Source organism: Falco naumanni, chromosome 7 (genome assembly GCF_017639655.2).
Source record: "Falco naumanni isolate bFalNau1 chromosome 7, bFalNau1.pat, whole genome shotgun sequence".
Taxonomy (NCBI): Eukaryota; Metazoa; Chordata; class Aves; order Falconiformes; family Falconidae; genus Falco; species Falco naumanni.
In genome coordinates, this window is record NC_054060.1 from 36517743 (window position 1) to 36544378 (window position 26636).

A 26636-nucleotide genomic window follows, 5' to 3' on the forward strand; every position below is an offset into this window, starting at 1 on the left:
AGAGACATAATTTTAATTCTCAGCCACATCAGACACTTTTCTGTGTGCAAGAAACCTGGAATCTGATCTCCATGCCTGCTAGGTTGTGAAGACCAACTTGAAGTTTATCCAGACCACACAGGTAGTAATGTAATAAAAGAGCAGAAACAGTAAGAGGGAAGAAGAAAATTGAAGAAATTATTCTAACTTCACTGATCATGGTATGCACAGGAAAGCTAAGCAAAGACTTTGGAAGACTACCTAAAAACCAGCACTGGCAAAAACCTACTTTCTGTCCAGCCTCAACTCCATTTCCCGTGCAATCAGGAAGATTGTTTAGTTGACTGGGATTTGATGGTTGTTAAGGGGCTCTTTTTGAGGAGGAGGGGGAAAATGGGGAGAAGATGAGAAAAGAACTGGAAGAAGGAAAGGCAGAGAGCATGCACAACCTTGACTTGCTGGGCCCAAAGAAGAACGAAACTCACTCATTTTGGGGGCTACTCATTTATTCCCTTGAAAGACACCTCGTTTCACTGTTGCAGTCTCTAATTCTCAGTTCCAAAGACAAAGTGCATGTGCTGCATTTCACCACCTGCAAACTGACCTCATCCCACCATCTCCAGGATGCTCGCTCCTAGCCACCTCTCTCTCCCAGGGGTCCACAGCCCCTGTGCATTATGACACATCACTACATCTGGCATGCCAGCGAGTACCACAAGTCATTTTGGGAAGGCCTGACTCTGCAGAGCTAGACACCAGCCTTTCACAATGGCTGTAAAGTGAAAACAATCCCTAACATGCTGAGTAAAACATCAGAGTAACCTGCTCGTTATATGCAAACTCAGCTCAGGTTTTACAGCCACAGTTCCCCTCATCTAGTAGTTTCACCCCGGCCACTCAAAGTTACAAAATCTCTCCAGATTCGGGGGTTCCCCATTATGCTTTGCTATGCAAAAACCAGTTCCTTTATGGGATCTTGCTCCCCTGAGATTCCGCAAAAAGTATGGGTATTAGTATGATCCAAGACCTTGTCCTGACCCTATGGTCCTCTCAGTAGGGCACCCTCTCCTCCCTTTTGCCACCATGCAGAACAAGTAGTAGGCTTGGTTGCAGCAGTCACTCAAGATGTCACAGGGGCCACACAGCCACCTATCTCCATCCGCTCTGGCAAGCATGGGGCCAAAGAAACTATTTTGCAGTCACAAAGGACTGAGTTTTCTCTCCCCTGCCATCCCTTTCAGCTTCAGATATGAGCTGTACCAAATACCCTTGTGAAAAAGCAAGGGAAAAACAAGGAGGGAAACGTTCCAGGAGGGCAGGGTAGTGTTAAATACCACTTAGGTGCTGGTGAGGGCTGAGGGCTTTACATGAAGCAAAAAGTAAACAAAAGGTTTTCCTTATAGACTTGTTTAACAGGAGAGTGGTATTCTTCCTCCACCCTGTGCTGTCCTAGGGAGCTCTCCACTCACCCACAGGGGAGTATACAGCTTTTCCAGCCTCCTTCGTCCCAGAGTGTCTGACTCAGGCTGGCGGGAGAGCACAGCTCACAGCCAGACTTGCTGTACTGTTCCAAAAAGCCCATGACTGCTACGGCTCAGCACAACCACCTACAGCCATTTGCAACACCCGCTGAAGTGGGCTTGCCCTGCCAGAGCTCACTGACCTGCTGCAGCCGTCCCTTTGCCTACCCTAAGGCTGCAGGGACTCCCACCAGCACAGGCCCACGCCTCCAAACATCATCCAACAGCAGCAGAGCCAACAAACGGGGCACTCGGCCACAGACAAGGGGAGAGAAAGGACAGAGATGGGGAGCCATGCGTGGAACAGATGCAGCCAGCTGGACAGAAAAGCCACTGGGTAGAGGAGCGCCAGCACACACCCCTGCTGCCCTGCCAGACAGCTTGCCCTTCAGCAAGCGGGCATGTCATAGTCTCCAAAGGTAGGTTTTGGGCAGGGGCACAGACAGAAGAACAGGAAATCTCTGTATGATGACTGTCAGTCAAGCCACCTGCACAGATGTCCAGAGACCAGCTGTCAGGGGGATGCACACACGGGAAAGGGCTGCCACGGCCGGCAAAGCCCAGAGACTGTGGCCAAATGCTAAAGCGAGCTCTGACTGGCTTCCAGGGAGCCCATATCAGCTTGTCCGCAATTATCCAGCCAACAGCAACTCTAATGATACCTGCTGAAGAGAGAGTGTCCCTTGGTGACACAACAAATCATCCTCATTTGAAAGCCTTGACACTTGGTCCCTATAATACAAAATGAATACATGCCTTCCACAGCAATACGAGGTAGAGGCTCTCCAGTTATTTCCTAGAAGTGCCTAGCATAGCCCTCTAGGAAATCCCAAAGGACCCGGGAAACTTATTTAACTCTGGAGTATTATGCAAGAGTGCTAGGGAAAGAATAAGGAAATTTTTAGAAGGAGGGACATTTTTTTGCAAGTTGCTCAGCCACTTTACATCCAGGTGTGGCAAGTCCCATAACTTCTACTTCTCCACACAAGAGGAGAGGAGAAAAATTGGGAGAAAGACTTCAAGGAATGAGTGGAAGGTCTGTATTTCCAATGTTAAAATGAATGCAAGTCTCTGTTAGTCAAATTTAAGTTTATCGAAACACAATAATTGTCGTGGTTTTTTTAAATGACAAGCTCCACTTTGATCAGTCTTTTGGATCAGTCTACACTCTCCAAACGCTTCTCCACCAAAATAATGAAGCCCATTTTCATTAACCTGAAACCACCTCTTTTGGCAAATATTACCCAGAATATTCAATACTAGGATATACTCATCTCACCTGAAGTAAGCTACCATCCTTATTTTCATTTAAGTCCACAGCCCTTTTGTTCTTTTGTGTTCCTTTTATTGCTGTTTTCTGGTCTTAGAAACTATAATTAAGTCTGATCATTCCTGGTTTTGCTAGAAATTTTGCTGGCTATCTCACTTTCAATGTTCTTGTTCTGCAAGAAGCCTTTTTGAGCACGAGCATCAACCACTGAAAGTCTGACTCAAAGATGACAGCAGTTATTTAAACAGAAACCCTTGCCCATCCAAATCAGGCATTTGCCTGAACAATTTCATGAACTTTCAAGTTTTCATAAAATCCCTTTGTAGAGACAGTACGTAATTTGCCAATACAGTAAGTCATGAGATTCCCCACCCTCCCTTTCCGGGCATAATTCAGCAAAATTCAGAAAAGCTTCCTAGGCACAGGTCTACTCATTTCCCTAGATGAGTGTTGAAATTGATGTTAATTAACACATGGAAGATTAGTTCACAGTCCTAGACCACGCAGAGGAAAGGAGAGGTCTGCTCAGACCAAGATTTCCACCCCTAGGCTAAAGGCACTGTCTAGCTTCAAGGACAGCTGGTGAAGTCATCCACTGCTACTGCACCAACATCTTGAGGTGCTCAGCTATGAAATGCAAAATGATTTGCAGCTCAGTTTGAAGGTAAATAACCATGGTTATTCGTTTGCCTCAGAAAAGCATATGATGGTTCAATAGCTCATTAATAACTGCCAAGACATCCATGAAGCAGAGATGGAGCAGTCAGCTGGAAACTGCAATGTAATCAGGCAGCTGTCCAAAGACAAACCGCTCTTTTTGACATTGTTTAGGGGTTCTGAAAATGTTCAAGAGATAGTCACCATAGGAAGCATAATGCTCATGGCCAAATTCTGTTCGAAATTACAATGGTTTCATTTTTCTTCTTTTGACTCAATGTAAAACTAGGGCTGAACTCCATATCCCCAGGGCACAGGCTACTCTTAACAGTCAGTTTGAGGAGAAGTAGGAGAGGAGAAAACACAGCTGAAGGGAAGAAGCAGCCCTAGGCAGTCTAATTTAAGTCACATTTTAATATCTGCTGAAAAAAGTTTTAAAATAAAGGAAGTATTCAAAGGGTTGTTACCTGCTCCATATTGTATCCATGCTTCTCTTTAGCAATGGCAATATATTCATCCACTGAAAAACAAAAAGAAGGCATAAGAGCATTTCATACAGTGATCTCATCTCTTCTTCCCTTCCCAGTCTAAAACCCAGTCCTGCAGCTCTGACTTCAATCATGGTCATTGCATCCTCCACAGAGAACTCTCATTAATAACTGCTGTTTCCAACAATTTGGGAAAGGAAGGAAACAAAAGAAAAACAGTCACCAAACTACTACATATTTTACTTAACAAGCCGAAATGGTGCATGATGGCCAATCCAGTTCCAGTACTTCTGAAACATAGTATATAATATTTCAGGACTTGTTCACCAAAACTATAGACATGACTGTCTCAGCTACTTTTTGTTGGTTTTGTGGGGGTTTTTTTTGCTTTTGTGCTTTGTTTTTTAAAAAAAATAAAAATCCCCCAAAGCAGTTTTTTTGTTAAGAACAAAAATCCCCAGACACAATCCATACCTTCCAATGCTGCCAGACTCCTAGTGTTTGCACAACCACTGCAGAGATCTTGGCAAATTTTTCAGCCCTTATGCCTCAGCAATTTTCATCTTGGACCAAACCCCACCTCCATATATTATTAGACCCCCACAAGCTTTTAACCTTTATAATGTGAGGATGCCCTAAGGAGCTATATTTTGTACAGATGGGATTAAAACCCTGAGTGACTGAGCTTACATTGTATCTAACAGCACCCATTTGAGAGGGCTGGATCAAAATCAGTACCAGCGGTGGTGTTCTAAGTCTGTGCCCTTGTGCTTGGTCATTATTAAATGCACCATAATGATAATACCACCCTTGGAAAAAAAAAACAAAACAAAACAAAAACAAAACAAACAAACAAAAAAACCCAAGCAAAAAGGTGAGACTCCTGCTTCACCTAATGGAGTGGAAGATGCTGGAAGCATTGTTTGTCTGTAGGATCACCAAAGCGCTAGTACCCTGAAAGACTTAGAACTGGTACACACAGCCAGAATTCTCGTTCCTCTGCACTGCTTGCTGCCCTGGTAGAGAATCCTATGATCAGGATTAGAGGGGCCCTGTCTCCAGCCAGGTGGAGGAGAGGGCTAACCAGGTTTATTGGTCTGTGTGGGTCCGACGGCCCGGCACGTCAGACCCACGGGAGTGTAAAGCTCTAGCAGATACAGGAACGCAGTGTACTCTAATACCTTCAAGCTACGAAGGGGCAGAACCCATTACTGTTACTGGAATGACAGGAGGATCTCTCAACAGCTAACCGTATTGGAGGGTGAAATAAGCTTGACTGGAAATAAGTGGCAAAAACATCCCAGTTGACTGGCCCAGAGGCTCCATGTATCTTTGGCACTAACTACCTTAGGAGAAGGTATTTCAAGGATCCAAAAGGGTTATCAGTGGGCTTTCGGTATAGCTGCCTTGAAACAAGAGTACATTAAGCTGCTGTCTACTTTGCTCAGCCTTTCAGAAGACCTTTCTGCGGTGGGGTTACTGAAAGTAGAAGAACAGCAGGTGCCGACTGCTACCACTGCAGTACGCCGGTGGCAATACCGCACTCCCTGATTGCCATCCAGAAACCGATTCACTGACTAGAGAGCTGAGGAGTGATCAGCAGGACCCACTCACCCTTTTATAGCTCTATATGGCCAGTTCACAAGTCTAACGCAGATTGGAGACTAACAGTGACCTATTGTGGTCTGAATGCAATCACCCCACTGCTGAGTGCTGCTGCACCAGATACGCTAGGACTTCAGTGTGAACTAAAATCACAGGCAGCCAAGTGGTATGCCACCACTGATACGGCAAATGTGGTTTTCTCAATCCCTTTACCAGCAGAGTACAGGTCACAGTTTGCTTTCACTTGGAGGGGCATCCAATACACCTGAAATCAACTGCCCCAGGGGTGGGAACGTAGCCCTACCATCTGCCATGGACTGATCCAGGCTGCACTGGGAAAGGGTGAAGCTCCAGAACACCTGCAATACGTTGATGACACCATCGCATGGGACAACACAGCACAAGTAGTATTTGAGAAAGGGGAAAAATAATCCAAATCCTTCTGCTTTATGGCAAAACCAGCTTTCAAAGTCAAGCCCTATCACTGCACAGGAGATCCAGGTTTTGGGAATATAATGGCGAGACAGACATTGTGAAATCCCAGTGGATGCGATCAAAGCGTTGTGGCTTTTTGGAGAATGCACATTCCAACCTACAGTATGATTATAAGCCCTCTATCACATGACCCAAAAGAAGAATGATTTTAAATGTGGCCCTGAACAACAACAAGCCTTTGAACAAATCAAACAGGAGCTAGTTCAGGCAGTAGGCCTTGGGCCAGTTTGGACTGGGCAAGATGTAAAGAACTTGCTCTACACCGCTGCTGGGGAGAAAGGCCCTACCTGGACCCTCTGGCAGAAAGCACCAGGGGAGACTCAATGTTGACCCTGGGCTTTTGGAGTTGGGGATACAGAAGATTGGAGGCCCACTATAATCCAACGGAAAGAGAACTATCGGCAGCCTATGAAGGGGTTCAAGCTGCTTCAGAAGTGACCGGTATTGAAGCACAACTCCTTCTGGCGTCCCAGTTGCCAGTGCTGGATATTTGAAAGGAGGGGTTTCCTCTGCACATCACGCAACTAATGCTCACAGAGTAAGCGGGTGGCACTGATCACACAACGAGCTCATACAGGAAATCCCATTCATTCAGGAATCTTGGAAGTGGTTATGGACTGGCAAGAAGGTAAAGATTTCAGAACGTCACCAGACGAAGAGGTGACATGCTGAAGAAGCCCCATTGTATGATGAACTATCAGAAGATGAGAAGCAATATGCCTTGTTTAGTGATTGCTCCTCCCCTTTTGTACGAAAGCATCAGAGGTGGAAGGTGGCTGTATGGAGTCTTCTACAACAAGGCACAGAAACTGTTGAAGCAGAAGGTGAATCGAGTCAGTTTGCAGAGGTGAAAACTATCCAGCTGACTTTAGATGTTGCTGAACGAGAAACATGGCCGATACTTTACCTCTATACTGACTCATGGATGGTGGCAAATGCCCCGTGGGGTGGCTGCAGCAGCAGAAGCAGAGCAATTGGCAATACAGAGGTAAACCCATCTGGGCTGCCGCATTATGGCAAGATACCACTGCCCAAGTGCAGAACTTGGTTGTAAAAGTACATCATGTAGATGCTCACACCCCCAAGAGTTGGGCCACTGAAGAACACCTAAACAACCAGCAGACAGATTAAGCAGCCAAGATTGAAGTGGCTCAGGTAGATTTGGACTGGCAACATAAAGGTGAATCATTTATAGCTCAGTGAGCTCATGACACTTCAGGCCATCAAGGAAGAGATACAACATATAGATGGGCCCAGGATCAACAGGTACACTTAACTATGGACACTATTGCACAGGTGATCCATCAATGTGAAACGTGCACTGCAATTAAGCAAGCCAAGCTGTTATAGTCTCTTTAGTATGGAGGACAATGACTAAAATATAAATATGGGGAGGTTTGGCAGATTAACTATATTATACTCCCACAGACTCACCAAGGCAAGCACTATGTGCTTACAATGGTGGAAGCAACTACTGGATGGCTAGAAACATATCCTATGCCCCTTGCCACTGCCCAAAACACCATCCTGGGCCTTGAAAGACAAGTCTTGTGGTGACATGGCATACCAAGAAAGAATTGAATCAGACAACAGAACTCATTTCCAAAACAACCTCACAGACGCCTGGGCCAAAGAGCATTGAGTAGGTATATTATACCCCCTATCATGCACCAGGCTCTGGGAAAATGGAATGATGCAACAGACTGTTAGAAGACTACACTGAAAGCAATCGGTGGCAGAACTTAAGTGTTGGGATACACAAAGGCCACTTGCCCAGTCAACACCAGAGGATCTGCCAGCCAAGCTGTCCCTGCCCAATCAAGGCTTTTACGTACTGCAGAAGGCGATAAAGTTCCTGTAGCGCACCTTAAAAATATACTTAGGAAAACAGTCTAGGTCATTCCTGCCTCAGGCAAAAGCAAACCCATTCACAGAACTGCTTTTGCTCAAGAACCTGGAAGTACTTAGCGGATAATGCGTAAGGATGGATTAAAGTTCAAAGTCTGCCTCAAGGGGATCTGATTTTGGGCAAAAACAGCCAATGAATTGAATTGTGCAATATTGTTACATGATATTCTATATTGTCACTTCTATATGCCTTTTATATATATATACACCACTTGCAGCTCTCATCTCTGCCGCTTCAGAGCTGAAGATCTGAACCAGACTCCTTTTCAATTACCACACCAATACAGAATGACTCTGGTGAAAACAGATCAGCACAGGTTAACAGAATCAGAACTGGATTCAAAACGCAACAGTCCAACACCTTGTACCACCATCTTCCCAGGCCTGAAAGACTGTTATAACAGATGGAGCCCAATGCCCAGTTCATTTAGTCCATAAGAGACATTAGAGGGATGGTCCATAGACTAAGGGAATGGTATTTGTTTATTTATGTTAGAAGACAGGAAAGGTGGCGATTGATGTATCGGAAAACATAGCATGATGTAAATGGTATGGAATAAGGGGTGGATACTGATCTGGTTGCAGTTGGGATAGAGTTAATTTTCTTCTTAGTAGCTGCTACAAGGCTGTGGTTTGGATTTGGTGCAAGAAGAATGTTGATAACACACTGATGGTTTTAGTTGCTGCTAGGTAGTGTTTATACTAAGTCAAGGACTTTCCAGTTTCTCAGGCCTTGCCAGCAACAAGGCTGGAGAGGCACAAGAAATTGGGAGGGGATACAGCCAGGAGGACAGCTGACCAGAACTAGACAAAGAGGTGTTCCATACCACAGGATGTCATGTTTGGGATAGAAACTGGTGGGGGTTGGCCAAGGCCTGCTGATCCCTGCTTGAGGACTGGCTGGGCATCAGTCAGCAGCTGGTGAGCAATTGTTCTGTGCATCACTTGTTTTCTTTTCTCCCTTTCCTTTGGATTTCATTCTGCTCCCCTTCTACCTGCTTTTCGTTATAGTTGTTATTATTGGTTTGGGGTTTATTTTATTTCAATTATTAAATTGTTCTTATCTCAACCCTTGAGTTTTATATTCCTTTCTGATTCTCCTCCCCATCCCTCTGGGTGAAGGGGGGAGTGAGTGAGTGGCTGCATGGTGCTTAAGTTACTGGCTGGGGTTAAGCCGCAACAGCAGAGAAGGCAACTGCCTCCTCCCCACACAGCATCCCTTCCCTCCACTTGCCAAACAGGAGAGGCAGGGAACATCAACAGGACATGGGCAAGAAGAGTGACTTCAGGTGCTTCCAGAGTTTATAACCACACCACAATCAAAGTCTGCCAGGAAATCTTAAGTGCAGCATTTCCCTGTAGTTGAGCTAGATGGTCTTGGCTTCCTTAGGACAGGTATTGCACATGCAGTGTTATATATTTTGTCTAAGGGGGAGGGAAAGGAGTTGAAGTCTCTGAAGTCCAAGGCTGAATTAAGCTCTTGAATGCTAAGTACTGCTGCATTAACTAGCTCGCTTTTGCTGTGGAAAGATCTACAGTTCCCAATTTCACGTCAGCATCTTATCCTTTAATATATACAGAGAAGAGATGAGGTCATTCTCCTTTCCAGCATATTGCCTTTCTTACGCCAGATGTTACAAGCAATCAAAATATACTTCCTCCCCCTTGGTCCCCACTCCTCAAAAAAAAAATCATTACAGCATTTTCTCCTAACTGAGCAAGAACATTAGCAAGGTCCCCACATATCAATATCAACAGGATTTCTCTTGAAACAAGTCAATACACCACACAGCCAAACAGTAGACTATGAGTGATCAGACACCATGAAAAGAGGCAGAATGCTTTTCTTGCCACAGTGGAACCTAACACCTCTGTGTTACACCTCATTGTTACAGTGAAGGAAAAGAAAAGAAAGAAAAAGGCAATAAGGCAGTAAACCAACCATGAGCACACAGCAGTGCTCCTTCTGTACACTAAAAGAGTGTTTGTGGATGAAGTAAGGACAAGGAGTACAACATCATACCCGACTCTTGGCTTGTTCCCTGCCTGGTTACTGACAATCTAGCCCATTCTGCTTGTCATTTCTTGGCTAATTGTGGGCTCACTCACTCTGATGCTTGCACCATCTGAGAGGCATGACAGTCCCTTGAGCAATTCTTCCGATTGCTCTTTACCACCCTGCTCCATATGAAGTAAACAAGAAAGAGAGCAGCACCAGCTGAGTCACAGGATCCCTTTAGTCTCCCATACCAGCACAGCCCAGAATTGCCACAAGCTTAACGTTTCACTTACTGCACCAGATAAATAAGCATCTTCCACTTTTACCGTCCCCATGCACCTCTAGCAAGCCCAGGGCAGCGGGCACGTGAAATTCTGCTCCACTGCACTTCAGTGGCATTCAGTCACGCTCAGCATGTAACCCAGCAATCTGTTTAGACATCAGAGTTCAGAGCCAGAGGAGCCTGGGGCAGACCCCGGCTTACACCAAAGAGACAGTTTGCCAGCACAGCTCTTAGCTGCTTTCCAGAAGAGAACAAGCAAGAGCAGCTAAGCAATCCCATCCCATTTCCCCCAGCATAAACTACACCACCTCACACTCCTCCTACCAGCATAACTTTTCCCTAAAACAGGGCAGACAAAAAAGCATCCTCCCTCCCATCCAACTCATTTCTCTATGCTGCAAAGATATTTTGGCACAGACCAGGCCAAAAAGACAAAGATACTTGAATAGAGACAGTCGTGTGACACAGGAGATGCATTGCTCCTGTGAAGGAAGGCTCTTGTTGCTACTAGAAACCAGATGGGGAGAAGGACAGAAAAAGAGAATCATAAATCTGTATTTCTTTACCTGTTTGGCTACACTTCTCTTACATACATTTTAGCCGTGTGGGGTGAGCAGGACCCTCCTGTCCAGCCCACAGCCAAAATGGAATGAGCACTGGCCCAGAGAGCCCCTTCCTACAGCCAGTCACGCTCTGGAAGGCAGAAGTAGCACAAAAGATGGGGATGCAAAGGGGACAGAACCCCACATACACACTGCAACCAACAAAGATGAGCACAGAGCATTCAGCTGCCAAAAAACACCTCTCCCTAATGGAAGAAGTGAGGTCTACAATGATATGATGAAAGGACACCGGGTGTAGCACTAACACAACTGAAGATACAGGGGAAATGGAAGGGAGCGGAAAAGGAAGTAGGGAAAGATGCTTTCCCCCGCCATCTAAAGAGGAGAATTTCTGAACAAAATGGTGCCATCAACCCCCTGAATTATGCGGTCTTGTTTCCAGCAGTGTCTCTCATACACCCTTTTATTCTGCTCACTATCTTCCTGCAAGAATTCCTCACTGAAGGCAAAAGAAAGGGGACCCTCCTGGCTGACAGAGGGAAGGAGAGATGAGCAAACAACTGCATTGCTGATTTTCAGTCCCGCATCCTAGAACAGTGAATTGAGAGATGTAAAACAGGAGCATTAATTTCAGAGGAGTAAGAGAACACTGAAAAGAGAAATGCCTGAAAACAATTACTCCCCTCCTCACCATTTGATGAGATTAAACGATCTGCCCGAGGGGGAAAAAATTCTCCTTAATGACCCACTACCCAAATTGCTCCTTAATGACCCCACAGGCACCGCATTGTTTAGTGGACTCAGTGACCCCAAGGAGGGTTTGCAGCAGAAACAAGTGTGCTAAAGCCTATAGAAAGCAACAGGAATGCAGAGGTAGAGCTGTTGCTGCAACCTCAGTTCACCCCTATTACTGGGGTACTGCAGGAGCTCTGAACACTTTGCATATTACGTGATGCAATACCCCGACAGAACAGGGTGAAATGAGGACAAAAGCAGCAGCCTTCACAGCCTCAGTAATGTGCTTCATGGGGTTTGATCAATGCTGGAACCTGTGAGGAATTCTGGATGTTGCTGTACATCTCCCCCTCCTCTCCATCCTCCTCGAGGACGGAAAACAGTCAAGACCCTGAACAAATCAATATTATATAAAGAAAATAAAGAGCATGGATTAGACACATACATGTGAAATTCTTCCAAATTTCAAAAACACAATTATGACGGTAGACAAACAACTAAGCACAGTTTTTGCCTTGTCTATAAAAAGGAGCAGCTGCATTGCCGTCCCCCCGACCCTCAGAGCACTGGTGGAACAACCCTGCCACCTCGTGGTCGCAGCACAGGAGAGGACACTGCCCACAGCGCAAGAGTTTGGACAAGTCTTCGCTAAAACCAGCTGCAACAGTAGGGGGGAGAGCAGGCAGAGATCAAATTGAGGTGGCTTGACCACTTCTTCTGGGCAGAATCACTCCAAAGGAAATAAACCCTGCCTATTTAAAGGGTATTCTGCCTTGGAAAAGCTATTATTGGCAAGATGCGATGTGTACCACAGGCAGGAGAGGAGCAGAGCCAGGGCGCTGCCATGGTTTGTGCCCTATGCTGCACCCGCCTGGACAGGCATAAGCCTCCTTTAACACTGCTTCTAGGAACAGAGAGCACGAGTTATACAGACACAAAGGCTACTTAAAAATCACTTCATGCAGCTGAGGACATAAGAGGATTTAGGCCTCAAGTCCACTGCACCTGCAGCAGGTGAGGTAAAAGTCTAGATGCAACTGCAAGGCAAAGGAACACCAGCCGTACCTGGAGACGCTTACTTGAATAGGAGCGAGAGAAAATACCCTGCAGTAGGGCAGGGTACCCTGCCTGAGTCGCTGGACTCCACAGTATCTCAACTTCCCATCCGCTCACCTCCCTGTAGCTCATATTTTACTTGTATGTCATCTCTTGTACTCATACCAAGGACCACAGGCTGCCATTGCATCAGAAGTCTCCTCTAGCAGCAGGGCTAGCTTAAGCACCCCCAGCCTCCAGCCACCTCTTCCCACCTGGGAACACAAATATCTGCCTGGACACCCAGGGAACCAGACCGGGAAACTGCCCTGCCTGAAAACAACCAACCCTCTCTCCTGCTGCATGCATGGGCCCCCTCACCCAAGCAGCAGTGAAGCCACCCAAGCAGCAAGCGGTGGTCCCTGCTATTGCCAGCCCCCACTGGCTGACCCCTTCTCTTGCAGTAGCTCCGGAGCCGCTCAAGGCCCTGAACAGCTGACCACCACCAAAGCAGCATGCTATTCACATAACCGTTTACACTTTCTATATGTTGTATACAATATAAAAATCACTTTGCTGGGAGGTTACACAAGCTTGAGAAGAGATGAGCCCTCCTAGTTCCAGCGAGGGATGAGACTAGCTCAGCCAAAAGTGCAACTCGTTCCTTGCCCTGGCACAGCACAGTGGCAGGGATGAACAGGCAGGCAGGAACAGGCACGGCCACGTAAACCGGTGAGGGAAGAGTTACTCACAGAGTAACACCTGGAGACTGCACCCTCAGAGAGCACAGAACAAAGAATAAAATGGAGTACCCTATTGCTGGGAGATTTATCCCTTCAGAAGCCCCATACCTTCCTTTCTCCCACCACAGCAACCAGATCCCATCCAGGTAGGGCACACTATGCAACTAGCAAAAAAACACCACATTTCTTCACCCCACCTTTCATTATTAGTTTAAATATTGCTTTTTGCATGGCCTGCATCTAAGGGCAAGTCCAAAGTTGAAACTCCACTATTAAAAGACCTGAGTCATCTCCCTTTAGATTTCGCTATACCAGCAAGAAGACTGTACTGCAGACACAGGTGTACTGACAAATCTAGCACAGTTTTTCTAGCTTGCCAGAACTATTTTAAACTGTTTATCAGGAAAGGCCTTTTGCTAGTAGGCACATGTTACTTCTAAAGCTTTTACTAACATTTACTAGCATATGTTCATTTCTGAAGTTGCACCCTCAGCTGACACTATCACATCAAGAAAATGTTCAATACACCATGTATATGTGTGGGGCGGTGTACCGATGAGGATTACCATAAGGAAAGCCAGCTGGCTGATTTGCTCTTGCTCTCTGCTGCTGCTCTTCAGAAAAGCCATGTGGACGGCCATTTGCAAGGACATCCACAGAGAACCCTCTGGGAAGACAGACTGCTTCTTATACATCCAGCACATTTAACCTCCAGCTAAAAATTTACTCCACCATAGCACTGAATGCCACTTTAATGGAGGGACGGCACAGGTTTCAGTGTCTACAGAGCCCTGGGTATCAAGAGCTCAGATGTCTCCATACGTGCCACAGAAAAGGATGAGGGACATCTGGCAGGACAGCAGCAAAGAGCAAACACTACCTCTGGGACCTAGCACAACATAGGCAGAGCCACATCAGATCACCCAGTGATGTAATAATACCTGTGACCATCCAGGATCTGAGAATGTCTATTATTCAGTAGTGCAAACCCGATCCTAAATCTGACACAGGCACTGGACTGTATTAAATGTAATTAGCCAGAGCACTTGATATTGGGTTTGGAGCCCACATAAGAACATAAAACCAGCACACATTAGCTTCCGGCAGGGAGATAATACTCACTCCCACATAAGACCTTCCAAGACAGAGACAGGAAGTTATAGATAGGATAAATGCACAGAGCACGCGCCTGAACAACAAAGTGGGTTTATAGCAGAACAGCTCTTTATATTATTCAGCACAGTGCTCTCAATTCAGTCCGAGAAGCCCTAAAGCCAGATATATTCTGCTGTCAAACCATGGCTTGAGTTAACTCTACTGCGAGGTTATAGCCTTGGATTATATACTTCAACTACAGACAGCAACATGCCCAAACAATGCAAGTAGCAACATTATCATTACAGTGGTGAAAAGGGTTATAATGTTTTTAAAAACTATTTGATCAGATTGTTCAGTGCAGGAGACGGCATCTTGGATTGGAAGAAACCTCCACCGTGCAGATTTTCTTACACAAGTCATTTTTTGCACTCCTTGGGAACACCTGATCCAATGCATCCTTTCCAGAAGTCAAATTCACTAATTAAAAATAAATAATAAACACAGTCTGACACACACTGATGACAGAGTCAGTATGGGAGACCACAAATTCAGACCACTAGCAGTCTGATAGAAGGCTGCAGTATTCTACCTAGGAACATTCTCAGCTTTTATCCACATCATACTATATATGCTGAACTTCTTGGTCTGCAAAACAGTCGGTGCAGACTACCATGAAGCCTGGTCAAGCAACCTGCTGTCAGCCAGCTTCAAAACCCAGCAAGGAATATCCAGACTCAAAACCCTCTGGAGAGGGTGAAGCCTTCCACATTTTCCACCCTCCAAAAGATTTTAAAAGCTCCTGTTTAAAACCAGAACTGTGAAATTCCCTATTTAGTAGGACTGCAAACTAATAAAAGCACTGTAGCAGAGCCAGGCTTCCCGAACAGCACAGGGAACACCACTTCCCCACGACACAGGGTCTTTGTGCAGCATGAGGGCACACACAGGGGTGTGTTGGAGCAGAATAGCCATCAGGTTAAATTACAGCTCATTATTATTGTTACCAATAACAAAGCTTATGACAAGAGAGTAGAAGCCATGCTGACCCCCTTTATAACAGATACAAAAGCAAAAGAAACGATCAATTTGTCCCCTAGCTACCTCCTTGAAGGATATCACTTGGGCAGAAAGGAAGCATGGGGCAAGCCAGCAGGCAGTGAGAAGAAGACAAGTCAGAGTCACACAGAGGAGCTGCCCTCAGATGTGCTGAAATCCAAGAGCCACTCTGAGGGGAGAGAGCCTCCAGCTGTAACTGCCCACATCCAACTGCTCGGCAGCTGGAACAGGAGAACCCTGCGATTCTGCAAGTGGCCAGGTCACAAAACCACCATTTACTATTTCAGTTATTTTTTTGCAGTCAGCCCCCTTACTTCCAAACCTAACTCTACAAGTAAAATAGTCTCAGGTGGCCTCTGCACTCAGGAACAAGTTGAATGAAATATGCTTTCAACAAAATTAGATGAAGAATGATAGGAACTAAGCAAAAGCATCTTGAAGTTAGAGGGAAGCTATTCCTTCAGTTGTATTTTCTCAAGTATTGCTGAGATGCTTTTGTCCCTTCTATATTTACAGTCAAAAACCTATTTTCAGCTGTTCGGGGCTGGCCCCTTCTGAGAAGGTATGGGCCTTTCCACAACTCCACTCATTGCACTACTGCACCTGGCTGCTAAGAATGAAAAAATTAGGCCTCAAACTTGCTTTGACAGACTCAGTTTTCTTGACTTTCAGATCAGCAGAATGTGAGCAGGTCAGCAGGAAGCAGAACAACAGAGACTAACTTCCAATGCACAGAGTGCACAACCTAAAGAGAACAGCTTCTCTTGAGAGCCATTGTGGCTCTGCCCCACAGCTGTCTGCCCCATCCCTCTCCTGGAAGTTCCCATTCCTGCTTCCTGCAAGAACAGTTCTTCTGCTTGATAAGCAGCTGCTTAATCACTTAATAAGGCAGGCCATGAACTAAGGCAACATAAATAAGTGCCTACTACAGGTTAAGGTGCAGTGGTTCATGAAAATCCTGGTACCTTACCCCACACAACATGAGCAGCTGGGCAACAAACAGAGGTTTAGGTGAAGAGCCCTTTCTCCACCAGAGATCAAAAGCTACCTAACACGCAAACTCACACAGATTGCCCTGCTGTAGGCAGGCCAGCCTTTGGGAAACACTTAACACTCAGTACACCCGTTCTTGCACCTGGTTTTGGTTTCAGACCTGCAGGAAGTAAAAGAGGCACAAACAAATGTTTTTGACCCTTCCAAGAAATCCATGCAGAAAGACAGCAAGCTTACACAGCCAGATATTGGACGACATAATCTTTGTATCAGCCTCGAAACCAAAGCTTTAGTGCTATGCTGACAGATATTAAGTTATCAAAAAACCCACAAAATAAGTCAACTTAGAAAAAAGTAATCAAATTACAGATTCACGCAGCACATGCTGAAACATGGATTACATACAGGCCCTCAGCCCTCAAGGCCGAGCCCAAGACTGAGCAGAAAAGCCTACGATAAAACAGTGTCACTAACTAGATCTTGGAGTACCAGTGCTAGGTGGTCATGGCTTTTAGCTAGGATTTAGAAGCCTCATCCTTAATTAGTTATTATGTATCACTACTAATCGTTGCAGTGCTAGAAGATTCACTACTACCCTACCATAATACAAATCTGCATAAGCAGCATGATCAGGAAGGTAATGTAACACTGAGTGCAAAATTAAGATCATAGGAAAAATAACTAGTGGGAGTGGTTCCTAGTTAGAGCAAGTAATGCTACAGCAAACCCATTATGGTAAGGGAAGCCCTGTCACACGTCCTTGAGAAAGCCTTGCTGTTCTGCCTCCTGCACTAGCACCTCTGTAAAGGTTACACTCAGCAGCATATGAACTCATCACAGCAAGCTGTTACGGCCATGACCTCCTCAAGCATTCCCCACTGGAGGACATAATCCCACAAGAGCTCCTCCCTGCCTGGGCACAGCTCCCACCACATCACTCTAAACATGCACTCGGTGCATTTGCTGACTAACTTTGCTCCAAGGAAAAATAAATTTTTACAAGTCAGCTTCCAGTTCCCTGATCCTTCTTATTTTTCCCTCATGGCTACAGTAAGAGACCAGGGGGAAAAAACAACCTATTCCTCCGAAATGCTCCAAGCCTGCTGTTCCCACCAAGACCAGCAAGACTGGAGTGCACCCATCCCATCCCAGGACTGGGTCCAAGCAGTGTGAAGTAGCTGCAGCTTGCTAGTTCTCGTTATACTGGTCCTACAACTCATGCAGCACCTATCGGGCTGGCCAAGACTGCTCCCAAATGTATTTTAGATCAAGGCTCGCTGCCAGGGTAACTCTTAACACAGCTATCATCACTTCATTACATCCACGTCATCTTGTCGCTAAACTTCTGTTAGGGAAAAAAGCTTCTTCCTAGAGCCAGCACTAGGTCACTCCCAACAGCAGCAACAGTAGTGGCAGCCAGCATTTTCAAACTGGGTCATCTCCACACGTTCAGAGGCCTGTTTCACATTGCAGTAAAAAGGAGGAACAAACAGGTGGCAGGAGAGAACAAGGCACATGAAGAAACTGGTGACTGCCCCCCCTCCCAGCACAGCAGCAAAAATACTTCCAAGGTAACACAGCTACCTTAGATAAGACATCTTCCTGAATGCTCTCCAACATATTCTCTCCTTCATGTTTGTTTGTGGGGTTTAGGGGTTTGTTTTGGTTGCGGGTTTTTTGGGTTTTGGTTTGTTGGGGGTTTTTTTGGTGTTTTGGTTTGGTTTTTTTTTTTTTTTTTGGGGGGGGGGGGGGGTTTAATATCAGAAAAAAACCCAAAAAATCAAAACATAATCCACTGTACCTTGAGTGAAATCCATTCCAAACACACCCCCTAATCCCTTCTAACTAAATTGCTTTCCTGGCTCCAATACAAACCACTGCTACGAAAGAGTTAAAAATCTCAATTTAAATATGCATCCAGGATCCAGAAATATCAACCTGCAGCAATAATGATGAAAGAGCTGCTCTGAGATTTCCACACAGCATTGCAACAGCAACTAGCATACCAGAAGACAAACAAAGGGGAAACTGCAGCTAAGTTTGAGGCAACTCAGCCATTTCTGGGATACACCCATAGCCTTTGAAGCCTGGTATCTTCTTTTTGCTGTTCGCAACATTGCTACTGTAAGCACCAAAAGTTGCCTCAGCTAAAATGAAAAACTGCATCCCTTTGCCTTCATCTTTTGAGCATTTTCTGAAATGCAGCAACTGCAGCTGCTGGAAGAAGTGGCCATGACTGTATTATTCCTACAGCTAAACTCAAGCAGAATCTTAAACACCAATTCTCTCATTTCTGAATTCATGGAGTTGTATTCTTCAGCTACTGTATTTGCATCCAAGCTTCACAGCTGCCAGGTTCACTGCATAATATGAAATTTGGATTAGGGATAAACATAAACCCAATTCTGCTTTTCCATTAATCCTTTTTGCTGTCACTGGGACAGCCAACAAACTGTATGTGCTCCTTCCCTAGAAATACAAACAGCAAGATTACAGGTTTGCTTTTTTTGCTATTTTCACTTGAGTGACAAAAGAGAAGCACCTAGCTTCAAGTGACAATTATAACCCCTGAACTCCACCCCTCAGAGACCTGGAAGTCTTGGCTTCACCTGGCAGCTATTTTTTAAGGCCAACACTTTTCCTACTACCAAAAAAAACCCAAACCAAACACACCTCTACAGAAAAGTCAGGCACAAACAAGGAGAAAAACCCCAACAACAAAAGCATAACACATACACTTCTCCTTTCAAAACCTCCTGCAGCCAGCCACAAAAAAAAACAAAACAAAAAAACAACCCACAAACCAAAAAACAAAACCAAAGAAAAAACACACAAACAAAAAGCCAGTATAAGCTCTGCTAAGAGTTCAACAATACTTTTTTCTCTCTGGTGGCACAGACTAAGCAGCTCCCACTCTCCCATCCTGACCAAGGTGGCTGCACTCTCACTGAGCACCAACATAATCTTTCTTGGGGTTGTATTATAAACCAGGTCAAAGAAACAACAGGGGTTGGAGGAGAGAGGGGACCAAAAATAAAATCACAATTCCAACTGTTCCAAGGATCCTGTTTACAGCATGATGGAGAGGAGGGACTCACTCACAGAGCAGCTTTGCTGATCCTTTCCCTCACTGCTGCTGCCTGGAGGAATACCTGTGCGCAAGGCAGGGGGTGGCTCTCTGGTACCTCTGAAGCGTTAATCCCTTCCACTTTTAAATGCACCCTGTTAAATAGGGGCTTCATTTTATAAAAGGGAGATTTCAAGATCAACACTTTCCCCAGTCTACTCTCTCCCATTTGTGGTTTTCTACTTGAGTTTGTTTATTGCTAGGGCACCCAATATCCCAAGGAAATTAAGAACTGATGACAATACTCGATGGAGCTTTATGTCCCCAGAATTCACAGGACAAAGTAAGCGAGCCAAAAAGGAAAGGACATGTCCAAGCAGAAGCCTTTCTTAAAACAGCTATGGCTCAGCTACACACTGAAAATAGGGACTTGCCACACAAGCATGATCAGACACTCAGCAACCTGAGAAGACAGACATTTTTCTGTCCTCTACCCTGGCAGTCATTTTAAGTTAGAAAATTCAGACAAAGGTGATTTCCAAGCTTGTGTAACATCTTAAAAAGAGAAACCGAAGAATCATCACACCATGTTCTATACAAAGATTACCCCTTGAACTTGACAGACTCTGGCCACTTAAACCTGCAACCCGCCCTCAGAAATTCTGGCATTCACCTCACCTTCACAGCAGAAGACAACTACCAAAACTCACGCTCACCCAAGGGCGGCCGTTGACACACAAAGGACCAGAACACACTTACAGGCTTGGTTGGCACATAGGCTTTTGAGATCCTGAATACCAACTCATAGCTTCTTAGGGTGGAGCACCACTGCTCCACACTCCCAAACCGTTATCCAGCCTGTGGCACAGTTAACTAAACCTTGCCCATCCAGACACCACAGGGTTAATATCCTTAGTAACCATAGCAACCAGCACTTCTTCCTCCATCAGAGCCTCAGCTGGCACATTGCTGCCTTCCCAGCATCAGGTTTTGCAGCACATTTAGGGACCCTCCCTTTCCCCCCAGCCACAGGGTCTGCCCAAGCGCATCACGAGGATGTTTGAGCACTCACTGCTTCACCTAGTTCTGGCATTCCTGTCACCACATCCCCTGGGCACTTCAATCTCCCCTCCTTGGCACTTCTACCTCCCCCCCGCAGGGGGTAGGAGCCTGTCTAAATTCTCTCTACATGCACCAAGGCGGGCATAATGTAAAGCAGGGAGCCAGCTGCAGCCTCGCAGGAAGAGATGCCACTGGGTAATGGAGGGACAGACTAGGGGAATGTTCACAGTTGACATGCCAATCAACCATCAGGTCAAACAGAAACAGCACTGCAGGAACAGGGGACACAGCTGCCATCCATGACCCACTGTCCCATGGGTATTAGGGACAGTGCCTGCCTTTTCAGTGATGCTCCATAAGCTGCAAATGCACTGGAGACACCCACCAAGGCATCAGTGAGAAACCAAAACTCCCATCTAACAGCACATGTTTTGTCAGAAAAATTACTTTCAAAACAGAGTTTATCACTAGCAAAACAATACACCTTTCTCCTCTTGTAGTTCACCTTTGAACTGCAGATGTATAGAAGTAACCATCACATCCTATTGCCTTGCCTGATTTCCATCTCTCACTCCTGGGCAGCTGCAGCATGCCAGCACTTGCTCATTTCTAAACCAACCCAATGTCATTTTCATGGTTCCACCCATTGGCGTACTTGGCACAGAGAGAGACACTGCTGTTTTATTAATAGCTTCATGCTGGCCCAGCTCTTCCCTGTGCAGGGTTTCCACAGCATCGTTACAATGCATTTTTCGCTATTCCCCCTCCTTCCCCAGGTGCCACTCAAAGAGAGCAGATGCCTGTCTTCCACCAAGCTGTTCCTGCTCCTCAATGTCACCTTGCTCAAGACATCACTCCTCCTCCTCTCCCCCTGCCTCTTTCCCCACCCTCTGTGACAGAGTCCCAGCAGCCAGAACAACTGCCCTCTGTGGCACCAATCCTCAGACAGCCTCTCTGGAGTCTCAGTTTGAGAGCAAACTCTGTAAGAGATGCGACACCAGCCACAGCACACAGGGTTATTTGGAGCAGAGCTGGAAGGGGAGCACAGTTATTTTAAGTGCAGTAGTTCTCTAACAGCACAATGACATTTCTTTTTTTCTTCTTCAAAAGAGACCAGACAAACTTTTAGCGTTGAGCTAACTTTATGAACTACTCACCAATAGTGGCAATTGCTATGCAAGTAAACCCCTCAAAGGCAGAAGTCTGGCAGTAGAGATGGAACACGCTGGCAGCATTCAACTTTGGAATTAATATGGGCACAGCAGTGGTTTGTACCCAGGATTAATGGTTAACAAGGCACAGGATAAAAAAAGCGATCAGTGTGCCAATATATACTTTTGTTATAATTTTCTCTACCATATCCATCATTTTTAGCATCCGAACAAAAGGTTTGCCCAATGTGACCAGAACACTGCTCCAGCATATATGGCGCATGGGACCCAAACAAGCTTTAAGTAATTGTATGCGCCTGCAGCATAAGGTATGTAGATATCCACCAAGTCTTGGCTGACACACTGCTCTTTCCAGGATTTGTTTTAGCAACTTACAGAGGACCCTCCTACAACCTCCACCAGTTTGGCCAGCCCTCTGCCGAACCCATCAGCATGCACTGCTCTGAGCATCATCACAGATCTGCTCACAGTGTTTTGTAGCACAGAATGACCTTTAACTGAGGTGGCTTCCAAGAGCTTCCCTGATTGCACAGAACTGTCATGCTCATGAGAGCTACCAGTTCAGTCTAAGCAGAGAGCTAGCATGTGCTGCACTAACTTCCACCTTCACATAAAGCCCCAGTCACAGGAATAGAGAAGAGTAGTGTGACAGAGTTCAGCACAAGAACAGGCACAGGATGGATTAAAGGCTTTGGAGTACAAATGAAAGTCAACAGACACAGACACCAATGTGGTGCTGAGCAGGATTTGTTCAGGTACACTTCAACCTGAAAAGCAATATTGAGCGTGTATGTGCTAGCTAGGATTTGCAGTACTTACAGCCCAAGGGGTTACACCAGCCTCCTGGAGACCACAGCTCCTTCTACTTGCAACTTCACACCACTGATGATTCCCCCCACCAAGGATAACATACACCATCAAAAATCCACAGTTTGAAAAGGCACCAAGAAATAGAAAATCCATCACTTCCCTGGATAACTTCCAATAGTCAATCACAAAAGAAACCCCCCCACACTAGACATTTCATTTCAGTCCACGTGGACTTATTTTGCAGCCATCTATTTGTATTTGTATTATACATATCTCTTACTATGTCAAAATTTCCCTTTGAGAAAATAATTTACAATAGCCCCCTTTCAGTCTCTTTTCAGTAAGCTAAACAGATGGAGTTTGCTTCATCTTCAGTTTCCAGAACATTTCAGTAGCTCCCCTCTCCATCCTTTGCTCACTTTTTCAACACTAAAACCACTCTTCTGAGATCCATTTTCCTGGATGCTGCTGGGTGCAGAGGCAGAAAACTGTCCCAGTGACTACTTCGCTCTCTTTACACCCACATCATCCATTGGGGTCAAGAAGACACTGGGAAGCTTTGTCAAAGTACCTGTGCCCACTGTGCCCCCAAAATTACTTTCCAGGCCAGTTCTTTCCAAACATCAGCCTTGATGCAAAAGGCCAGAGCTTTCAGTACTGAGATTCATAACTCTGCAGTTGGGTCATTAAGAGCCCACTGCAGTGGCATCAGCCCAAGTTCATAAAAGACCCGAAGCACTCTACAAGACTATCAGCAGCATTCATTTTATTTACCATCCTGTCAGTCTATGCCTCATCCTCAATTTCTCTCCACAGCAATTCCTATGAATTCCCAGTACCACTGATGAAAATGTTGGTCATCATTGGTCCTCTCTGACATCCCCAAAGAGTCCATTTAATTAGGATTCACTATCAACAGTGCCAAGACTTGTCAGTGAACGCAGGAGTAGCTGAAGAGACCTCCTGTCCCCTGATGTTCTTTCATCATAAACCATAAAACAGATTAGGGAACTCTGCTTGTAATACATTTAAGTGCTCTCTACCACTGTAGAGCACTAGTATTTTGGAGGAGGTTCCATTCTTCTGAAAGGAAAGGGGATTGAATCAAATTCATGTAATCAATGCCTAACAGCTGGCTGGATACATTAGAGCCATAAAGTTATTTCTACCGATCAATCCATTTCTAATCTCAAAAAGAACAAAAGCAGGTACCTTCAGCAGGATTTGTTTCTCACAGTTTATTTTTAAGTAATGCCAGGTAGACACAGGAATAACTGATACCTTTTGGTAGTGTCAGCTCAAATTGACACAAAGCAATGACCAACCAGTCTACTCTTATTTACCCTGTTCTCTCATTCCCTGCATAGCTGCCCTCCCTCTCCCCATCTCCTGGAGTTTTCCTGCCACCCCAAGGTCCCCCCTCAGTCACGTCTCTCAATGCTCCTTTGTTTTTTTACTGCTACTAGCTGTTAAATTTCACAACTCCATCCCTCTTACATCAATTAGGCATCTGGGAGGTATTTTGTGTGTCACACACAGTGCAAGAGCATCATACTTCTCTCCTCCAAACACCATATAAAATATGTATTAATTTTTCCCTGTATTTTTTTGAAGGTGAAATCACTGATGAGCCTACACTTTTATCAAAATTTTGAGTCCTCAGGGAATTTCTTCTTGCCCTCATCTCATATTCAAGTTGTTTTCCCCAACATTAGTGTACCAGCAACAGTCAACTGCCACCTGGTTTCTATTCATCAATGTCATGTTACATTTTTAATTACCTCTTAGGTTCATGCCATTTTCTTAGCAAATATTATATCCTTTTTATGCTCTAAAATATCCTTGCATAATTTTGTGCCAATTGCCACAGGATATTCAGTCACAGATTATCTTACTCAATTCCACGTATCTTTACTCCTTTTCCTCCTCCATCCTATTCCCTCCCCAAGAAACCTCTTTCCTATCCAGGAGGAGTTAAATGTTCCAAAGCTGAGCTGAGATTCAGAAGACTCAGACTTGAGAGGCAGTTACAGGAATCCTCTGTCACAGGCAACCCATGAACAGTCATTCCTTTCAGCGGAGACAACAGTTCCTTGCTTTTATAACTTTTTAGAGATTTTTAGCTGTAGAGAACTGTCAAATATATCCCTCTCCTCATCAGTCTTTAGTTCAGCGTCCAACAGTCAGCAGGGAGCAGACAAGACACTACCGGTAGGAGAGAAGGCAGACACGATCCCTGCAAAGCCCTTTTTAGCTGTAGATCACAGTATCATCATCCTTCTGTAATTTAAGGGCAACTTGCTCCGTGGAACAAATGCTCCAGGGCAGAGTCCAGCCCTTTCATGACAGAGCCAGTTTGTGCACAATCTTTGCTGCATTAATTTGCAAATGCCACTACATCCTCACAAGCGTCCTGTGATCCATCTTAGCCCTTCGGTCTAGGATATAAGCAGGTATCAACTTAATAGTGCCACTACAAAAAACTTCAGAGAAACAGGAAAGCAAGATTCTTATTCTTGGTCCCAGAACCAGAAAGAAGAAAAAAGGTACAAGCACAAAATCAAAAATAGCTCCTTTCAGCTCCCTCCCCTAAAAGGACTTAGGTTTAGTTACAGCATTAAAACAGCAGCCCTTTAATCAAGGAGTCCTACTTATTCATGAGGAGAACTGTAGCTAGACAAACCTTTCAAACACTAGTTCTGCCATCTGGCAGCAGCACTGAGACTTGTTTCCAGGCACAAACAGAACACTGGTAATTGCCCTCACGTGGAATTCCAAGGCAATGCAATTGTTCTGGCATTTAAACCTCGACGGGCTCCAAATGTGGATTTTATTTGTGTCTTTGTGGGAAAAAAGCTACTACTAATTACCATATTCCTCCCTCCCCCCCCAATACTTCTCATGTTGATCTCCCCAGCTATTTCTATCATCTTCTACAGCATCAGCAGCAAAAAAGCAGATTGTGCAGGCCCATGGATAAGTATCTTAAAGAATTCATTCCAAGGAAGAAAGTGTCGTATTTCTCCTGCTTTCCCTGCCTCTGTGGATATGATGCTCTAAGCAGCTGTCCAGTGGGGAACAAAGCTCTTCTGGGAGATTGCTTTGTAGGCTTTTCTTTTCTCAAGTTAATTTCAAATCATAATGGAAAGGTTGCAGACATAACCTCGCTACTGAAAGTGGCAACTTTGTATTCTTAAAGTGATGTATTTAAGGGAAGGGGGGAATCAAAGTATTTGAAGAGACTTACATTTTGCTTCAGACAGATTCTGGTTAGGTGACCAGACGAGCATGCCGAGATTCTCTCTCTCCTGACTTCGCCTGGCAAGTTTAGCTTAAGAGAAAACAGACAAACCAAGTTACAGAGAAAGTAATTTCAGATGTAAAACGGATACAAAAATGACTTATCACACATCTGCAGTTTTTAATCAAGATACAAAACCCATCCACTGAGTTAAAACCCCATCTTCCCATTCAGACCCGAGGCTCTTCCTTGTTTCTTCAATGCATCACCCCCTATGTAACATGACAGATACAGCGCACTCACTTTCATGCAGTACAGTAAGAAGCATATGTTAGGTCTAAATTAAAAGTTAATTAATGTTTCTCTTCCAGCATACTTGATTATTTTTCTTCCAGCCATCATTAAATGAAAAGGGAGGAGCTAGGCCCAAGCAGCAGGTTCCAAGCCCTTGACATCATGAGGCTGTACTGTGCAGCTAGATTAACACTTTCGGTAGACACATACATGAACCTCACAATTCCACTTCTGAGCACCTCCTCCACTGTGCCAACAGCCCTTCTATGCCTCCACCCCCAAACACAGACAGGAATGCCCACCCAGATGACACTGGGTCCCCCAGATCAGAATCAGGTTCCCTGCCTCAATAGCTCCAGAGAAATTCTTGTGCATTTACACTCACACTGTCTGATCACCCACACAGCGACAGCAAGTCCGTTTTTACCCAGCTTAACACCTGGTTGGCATGAGAGCTCCGAAAGTCTCAAGTGAAGAACCACAGCTTCATGTAGTCTGAAAGAGCAACCTCAAGCTATGGTACGTTTCAACAGCAAGTTCTTGTGAATCTGCTGCTGTTTGGT

The 26636-nt window shown here is 45.1% G+C and overlaps 1 protein-coding gene across 1 annotated transcript in view; it reads right to left on the reverse strand.

Moving 5' to 3' along the window:
• The window catches only part of RCOR1 (REST corepressor 1), a 91174-nt gene that overhangs the window by 22463 nt on the left and 42075 nt on the right, over positions 1-26636 (reverse strand). Inside the window, exons 3-4 of the mRNA XM_040600806.1 lie at positions 25786-25869; positions 3894-3946 (exon numbers count right to left, since the gene is read on the reverse strand). Coding sequence (XP_040456740.1) covers positions 3894-3946; positions 25786-25869 — 137 coding nt within the window. The remainder of the gene's footprint in view (positions 1-3893; positions 3947-25785; positions 25870-26636) is intronic.